At 51.8% G+C, this 6,995-nt stretch overlaps 1 protein-coding gene across 1 annotated transcript; it reads right to left on the reverse strand.

Moving 5' to 3' along the window:
- Nucleotides 1-46: 46 nt before the first annotated feature.
- On the reverse strand, nt 47-3,829 carry NFKBIA (NFKB inhibitor alpha). The gene is made up of 6 exons (XM_087747201.1): nt 3,439-3,829; nt 2,980-3,088; nt 2,273-2,483; nt 1,691-1,779; nt 1,313-1,573; nt 47-794 (listed from the first exon to the last, which is right to left on the reverse strand). Exons 1-6 carry the CDS (start codon nt 3,720-3,722, stop codon nt 747-749), a joined length of 1,002 nt encoding a protein of 333 aa, XP_087603327.1. The 5' UTR covers nt 3,723-3,829; the 3' UTR covers nt 47-746.
- Nucleotides 3,830-6,995: the final 3,166 nt, after the last annotated feature.

Genomic DNA, 6,995 nt, shown 5'->3' on the forward strand with positions numbered 1-6,995 from the left:
TGTCTCAGGACAATGAGGTGGGCAATGAACCATTTCACAGACCAGGTACAGTAATCTGACTTTTTTTAATAAATACGTATCTCACATGTACCAAAATAATTATAAACAAAAATGTACAGTTATTTACACAATATACAACTGCTAGAAAGTGTAGCAATTATGACACACATGGTGTGAAACACACTGTTTCCAATGCCCACAGTTAACATTATTGCTACCTTTCCCCTAACAGCCAGGAGGTTGCCAGTCCCTTGGTTTGAGTCCTCCGCCTGGGACACCCCACCGAGAGCAGCTGAGGTCGGTCAGCAAGGCCAGGGAGCGCCACCAGCCCAACGCAAATTAACACGCGGTCTCCGAGAAGATGGGGTGTTGGTATGAGCCTGCCTTGCCATGAGAGGACACGCGTTCCTCATGGTACTTAAGGCCACAAGATAGCTCTCTGCAACTAACAGGTTGGACGTGTCGTCTGTTACCTTCGTAGGGTTGAGAAGATTGGCTATGTGGCTCTTTATCGGGTGGTGTGAATAATCACAGATCTCTACTGCTGTTACACATCCTGCTCCTGTATTTAATCACAGGCCGGACCCTGGAACTGTCCTGTTACAGTTACGTGCTCCTCGCTGGGCAGTGTAGTATTTCCCTCCTGGTTTTCCCCTCCACGTTGCAACTTTCTCTTTAAGTAAAGAGAGTCAGTCCTTTTTCTATACATATGTACACAGTCACTTCTTTTCACAGAAAGCTCTGCTTTAAAATGCCAGCTGTCGTCCTCCAATAAGGCAGTCATCATACATAAGCTGGAAGAAAAAAAGAAAGGCTGTTAATGCAAAACTCTTACTGGGAGTATTGTATCCACTCTGGGATAACTGCCAAATTCTGCATGCCCTGACTTCCGCAGCGTATAAAATTTCTACACCGAAATGGTTACATTTGCCATTTAGCGGCACTGAGAACTTTAGAAAAACAAATGCTGGGTAGGAGAAAACCACCCACTAACTTGAACTGTATCTCACAAGGCTCTGTAGGTGTCAGCAACAGAATGACATTCAGCAACTCACATTGCGTGAAGTTAACCTCCATTCCCTCATGTATTATTTACATTTTATTCTTAAATTTATTCTATTTATATGCTTGCCCCAACTGCCATGTTGCTGATGGCTGACAGCATAACCTTACTTTATGGACTACTTATATCTGTCAGTTATATAGGTAAGAGGTTGCTGGAGCATGTCGTCAGAGCAGCACCACCAAAAAAAAAAACCTACGAAGGATAGGATTTTCCCTTTCTCTTGAAAAGGTGCAAATAGCTACTTACTTCATCCTCCGTGAATTCAGGCTCTGATTCACTGCTCTCCTCATCCTCACTTTCTGGCAACATCTGCAGGTTGGCTGTGGTCAGCTGCTTCAGCTGTTCCTGTATGCTGGAGTTGTCTCTTCCCCACGTGAGCTGATAGGGGGAATAGCCCTGGTAGGTCACTTTGTTCACGTCGGCCCCGTGTTTCACCAGAAGCGACACAAGGTCTGAATTCTGCAGGTCGACAGCCAAATGTAGTGCCGTTCTGCCATTGCAAGGCTCCTGCGTGAAAATAACACAAGGTTTGGCATGTTAGGAGAGCCAGAGCCGGTGCCAGACCTGTTGATACTTATGACTACACATCCCTGCTCAGTTAAATTCGCGGCATACATTACATACCTGAGCATTTACATCTGCTCCCAAGGACAGCAAGTATTCGACAACAGCCAGGTATCCTTGAATAGATGCCAAATGGAGACATGTATGTCCTGCAAAACACAAATGAAGGTAAAATTTGAGTAAGTCTAACCTAATGCCCTATCATTCAGTTAAAGTCAAGACGACAGGACAGGATGATGTATGTTTGCGATTCATCCATGGCAAAAGGGTGTTTTCCAGAACAGCTTTCCAGCTTCCAGTAAGTATGAATAACAGGGTTGGATTTTGGAAAGATTTCTTAGCGGCTTTATTCCAGTGTTTGACTGCAACTTATTTTAACCCCCCAAAAAAAAGGAGCACTGCAAAAGTACTCACTAAAAATGCAAAATTCAAAGCTGTCAGGGCCAATATCAACAGTGAGGAGGCCTACAAGGCAGTGACATTTTAAAGAAGTCAGACACTGCTGTGTGCTTTGGGCTCCTCAACTCTCAAATGGGCATAACGATCCTTCTCCACCTCTCCAGAGATCTTTGAGCTCTACGGGACAACAACGCTACCCCCGGTACAGCACACCGACATCGATGTACAGCAGCGTGCCCGTACCGTTGTAGTTGGTCGCCTGCAGGACAGCGAGGAGGTGGTGCGGCTGGCAGTACTGCGTGAGGACGCTGACGCTCCTGAGGGAGCCCTGCTGGCAGGCAATGTGCAGGGGGGTGTTTCCTCGGAAGTCCCTGATTTCCAGGTCGCATCCGGCCTTGAGAAGATGCTCGGCAATTTCAGGCTGATCGGTGATCACAGCCAGGTGAAGAGGAGTCTGCAGGCAAAAGAGAAAACGCAGACCTGTAAGTTACACCGTAAACTTGGCAGCAACATCTGGACAAACAGACGCCTCGACTGCTTGGCGATTTGTGCCCCCAATTAAAAACACACCGCAGACACTCAGTTCTTTATGCTTCCCAACATATTGTATAGTTGCCCTTTAGTCTGGAAGTGATGAACTTAGGGCTCTCCGGATACCCAACAGTCGATCCATATGCAGGGTATCATTAACATCCCAATAAAGAGGGATGCAACCCATTGCATCATATTTGAAAAATGCAGGCGTTAAATGCCACTCTCGGGGGAGAGGAAGCATCCTACTAACACTGGCTGGAGCCAGCTGGGGACTTTCCTGAATGTAGGCTTTGATTTAGTATCCATCAATTACAAAAAAAAAATTTAAAAGGACTTTTGTGGGGGGAATTTCCCAGAGGGCTTTTGTGGGGGTGGCAGGGGCTGATCCGGATTTGGGGCTGCGGAGGTGAAAGTACCTGGCTGAGGTTGTTCTGGAAGTTCAGGAAAGCCCGGTCCCCGGCCGTCTGCCGGATCACCTCCAGGCTCAGGGCTTTTTCCTCGTGAATAATCGCCAAGTGGAGAAAACTGCAAGAGGGGAAAAAAAAATTAATAATTAAACGACGCAGGTTAAAAGCCCCAAATCCCACGTTAAACCCCCCAAATCCCCCGGGCGGGCGGAGGGGCGAGGCGGGCCCGGGGCCGGGTCATGCGCGGGTGTCGCAAGCCGGGGCTTTCGGCGGCCGGGGCTTTCCGCGGCGGCGGCGGCGGGAGCCGCCTCTCCCTGGCGCCCCTCCAGGGACTTTCCGCCCTCCCCGCCGCGGCGCGGCCCGGCCCGGCCCGGCGCCTGCCCGCCGGCAGCACGTCCTGTCCCGTCCGCGCCCCGCCACGTCCCCCAGTCCCCGAGCCCCCGCTGCGCTCCGCCACCCCCCACTTACGTGTCCCCGTCCTCCGTCAGCTGCTGTGCCCAGGCGGGCGGTTCGCGGGGCTGCAGGCGTATGTCCTCCAGCTCCTTCACCAGCTGCCGGTACTCCTCTTCCTTCATGGAGTCCAAGCCGCTGTCGTGGCGATCGTCGAGCGGGAACCCGCCTTGACGCTCCTTCTTCAGCTGCTCGTAGCCCTCCATAACCGGCGGCTCGACGGGACGGCGGGCGCTGATCATGGCGGCAGAGCTCCTGCTTAGCTGCGAGTGAGCGGCGGCGGCGGCGGCGCAGCTTCGCATATACACCCCGGCCAGGGGATTTCTGCGGGGGAGGAGCCGCCGAGGACGGGAATTTCCAGCCAGTCAAAGCCCGACCGACGGGTCTGGTCCTGCTCGGCGCCGCGGGCGGTGGCAGGGAGGGCGGATCGGAGCGGGCCGGCCCCTTCCCTCCCCTCCGCCGCCCCTCTCGGGGCGGCGGAGGGGAGGGAAGAGGTCGGCCCGGGAGGGGACTTGGCGTTTTTCCACATCAGGGGGGAAGTACTCGCCTCCCCGGCGTCCCCGTCGGTACTTCCCTGCTACGCCCGGGGCGGCTGCCCCTTGCCGGCTTTCCCGGGGGGCTTTCCCCGCCCTGCCCGGTCACAGGGCTCCCGGTACCCGCTCCCCGGCAGGGCTGCGGGGGTCTTTGCTCCCTGTGGGGGCCCCTTGCACGCTGGGCACTGCAAGCCTTGATTGCACACTGCATCTCCCCCCCGACTTTCCACCAGCTTGCTGTTTGATGGGAGGAGCTGTGGGGTGTCTCAGGCCAGAAGTCCAGTCTGTGGGCCTGCGAAGCGATGGTCATCCCACTGGGAGAAGAAGCTCTGCCACCCATGAGGTGCAGCGTAGCACGACAGCTCTCCTCCACGGCCCTTGGCTGCACAATGCCAGGTCCCTGACCCTGCGAGGATCATTTTGAGGGCTGGTGAGAGGGACTCCCTTAGGAGTCGTTAACCAGCGCTCGTTGGACAGGCCGGAACAGGCTTCCTAGCCAGCCCAGGGTAGTAAGGTCACGCTAAAAGTTCAGGGAACAAAACACCACCCAGAGCGATGCTGAAGCTGCAACTGCATCAGCAACACTCCACGTCTGCCCTGCTGTTGCTTGGCGGGTGGGGGTATCGCTTTTTGGAGAGATTCAGGTAGTATTGCACATGACTGGTGTCACGATACCTGCAAATGTGCAGGTGCTGCCTCAGCGTTTAGAGGATTTCGCACCGCTGCTGTGGAAGTTTTCACTCTGTTCCAGTGCAGTGGGATCAGGAACGAACAGGAGAATTCTGCGCCACTCCTGTACATTCAGTTCTGGTCCAGGACTAAACAGGCCTCTTTCAAAAGGTACATACCCATAACGGAACAAACCTTTTTAAGAAGAAATTACATCTTCTGCCAGTATTCTTACTTTCCCTATCATTCCTAATGATTCTTCTCTGCTCCTTTTTACTGCTGTCGTGCCATCCGTGGCTAATGAAAACTGGATAAAAGCAGGCTCCTGCATGGATAAAAGGCATTGTCTGCGGGGCTGACAGCACTGAATTTTTCCCTGGTGAATTTTTGCTTCTAGTTCTCAGATGTGGGGGATTCCCATGAAGAATTTTTCTTCTTTTGTAATTATTGCTGGCCTCGCTGAGTAACAGTGTCTGTGCATTTTTCCTTTTGTCATTTTCCCATGGGATGGCATTCCTTTGAACAACAACTTATGAGAAAATCCAAAGATGAAAGGGGGAGCCAGAGGAGAGGGCGAATGCCTGACTTTCTGTGAGCAGATGTTCCTGATTTTCAGCCCAGCTGTGCCATTCCTGGGCTTTTTTTCATTATTCATCACTTGGCCTGGGACAACCCAGTGGTGCTTTTGGGCAGGTTTAGAAAAAAGCCGTACAACTCTTTTTCTTTTATAGGTTAAGGGTTATGAAAGTTTTGTGAGCTTCTTGAAACAGTTTCCCCTTCTTAATGTAAATTGGAAGGGGAAATTTAATTAACAAATGAATCTCCTCCTACCTGCTTCCCTGCAAAAAAGGGAGGATGGGGGTTGGAAAGCAAGCTCCTGCTCTGACTAGCAGGGGAATCAAGCCCAGCCAGGACCACACTGCCTCCAGTTGGGGTTTTGCTAGAACCCCGAAGAAATTAAGCTTTAAAACTTCCCGTCCTCGCTGCAATGGCTGGAAACAGAGCTCAGCAAAGCGAGTTCTTTGCTGCCTTCTGTAAGTGACCTCCAGCTGCTCTCACAGGCAAACGCAGGGCTATTTTTAGCAAGCATTTGCCAGCAGACACCTCTTTTCAGCGGCACGCGAGACGCTTTTATTTTGTGTGCGTTTTAACTCGGCAGTACTGCAGCCAGTTGTAGGTGGCGGAAAGGAGATGGAAAATGTTTTCTGGATGGAAAGTGGTGCCGAGGGCAGCCCACTTCCTGCCCCAGGGAGATGCTGCCGCCCCACGGCCCAGCCCCAGGTGTCACGGGGGGCCCCAGACACGGGCCAGCATCCCTGGGTGTGAGGCAGCCAAAAGCACGGATCGAGAAGGCATTCAGCCCTAGACCCTGATCCACATGTAAAGTAGCAGCCAGCCACAGATGCAGGGGCAAGCGGAACCCTCGTTAACATTAAAACAAATAAAGCTGCCGTCTTCTCTGTACCTCCTCACGGCTAGCAAGGTCGCTGTACAATATTTGCCTGAAGGGACAGCATATAGAAGAAAGTATAAAGCAAAGGTTTTGAAGCGGTGGTGAAGGTCATTGATGCTGCTTTTGTGCTACTGAGGTACTGTCCTTTTTTTTGCAAATTAACACATTCTAGCAGTTCTTCTGTACAATTTTGTACGTGGTCCACAAGAGAAAAGGAATAGAAAGAAGCAAACTCAGCTTTTGGATATACGGTTTCTGGATATAGGGTGGAGCCTGTCACAACTCTGATTTCCTACGTGGCCTCTCACCCAGGTGTTGCAGTTCTGGGAGGCTCGGACATGCTCCCAGGGGACGGAGAGGCCGTACCTACCCAGGGACAGGGGTTAGCCCTGCCGAAACAGGAGCAAAACTTTATGCACGCTGCAGTCATCTGTGCCAAACTGAACCCTCCATGTCACCTTGTGTATTCTGGTTTAATACCTCTGGTGATGTCTGCATTAATTTCACAGGAGTGTGTTTTACGCTCACCAGCTTGAGAGGAGATTAATGTTCTCTGCATTTTTTATTTGAGATTATGTTAGCAGTCTCTGCTGCCTGGTCCAGTGGGCACTTCAAGACCAAGGGACTACCTACAACTCACTTTAACAACGTAGAAGGCTGTAACCACAAGAGGTGGTTTTGCACCTGATACCTAAGGGCTAGATGTTGCGAAAGCCTCCTCCACTCTGGGTGCTCCGAGCACTCGATTGGCCGGGCTGTGGGGCTGCAGGGATGAGATGTTTGCTTTTATTCTGCCTTGCAGAAAGCAGCTGGCAGGGCTCTGGGAAGCAGCCTTGCGTGCCTGAATACTGAAAAGGGGCAGGAGGGTTTTAATCAGTTTTTAAAGTACGTGAAACATTCTCGTGCTGCTTCCTCCAGCA

This window comes from Nipponia nippon, unplaced genomic scaffold (genome assembly GCF_047370975.1).
Source record: "Nipponia nippon isolate SJK-2023a ecotype South Korea unplaced genomic scaffold, ASM4737097v1 scaffold_11, whole genome shotgun sequence".
Taxonomy (NCBI): Eukaryota; Metazoa; Chordata; class Aves; order Pelecaniformes; family Threskiornithidae; genus Nipponia; species Nipponia nippon.

Bases quoted from the DNA above. Each gene is read 5' to 3' on its own strand.
- NFKBIA (XM_087747201.1), bottom strand. From the start codon at position 3,722: ATGCGAAGCTGCGCCGCCGCCGCCGCCGCTCACTCGCAGCTAAGCAGG. The intron at 3,089-3,438 runs GTAAGTGGGGGG...CCCCTCTTGCAG, and splicing joins CTGACGGAGGACGGGGACAC to TTTTCTCCACTTGGCGATTA. The intron at 2,484-2,979 runs GTACTTTCACCT...TTTTGCCTGCAG, and splicing joins TCCAGAACAACCTCAGCCAG to ACTCCTCTTCACCTGGCTGT.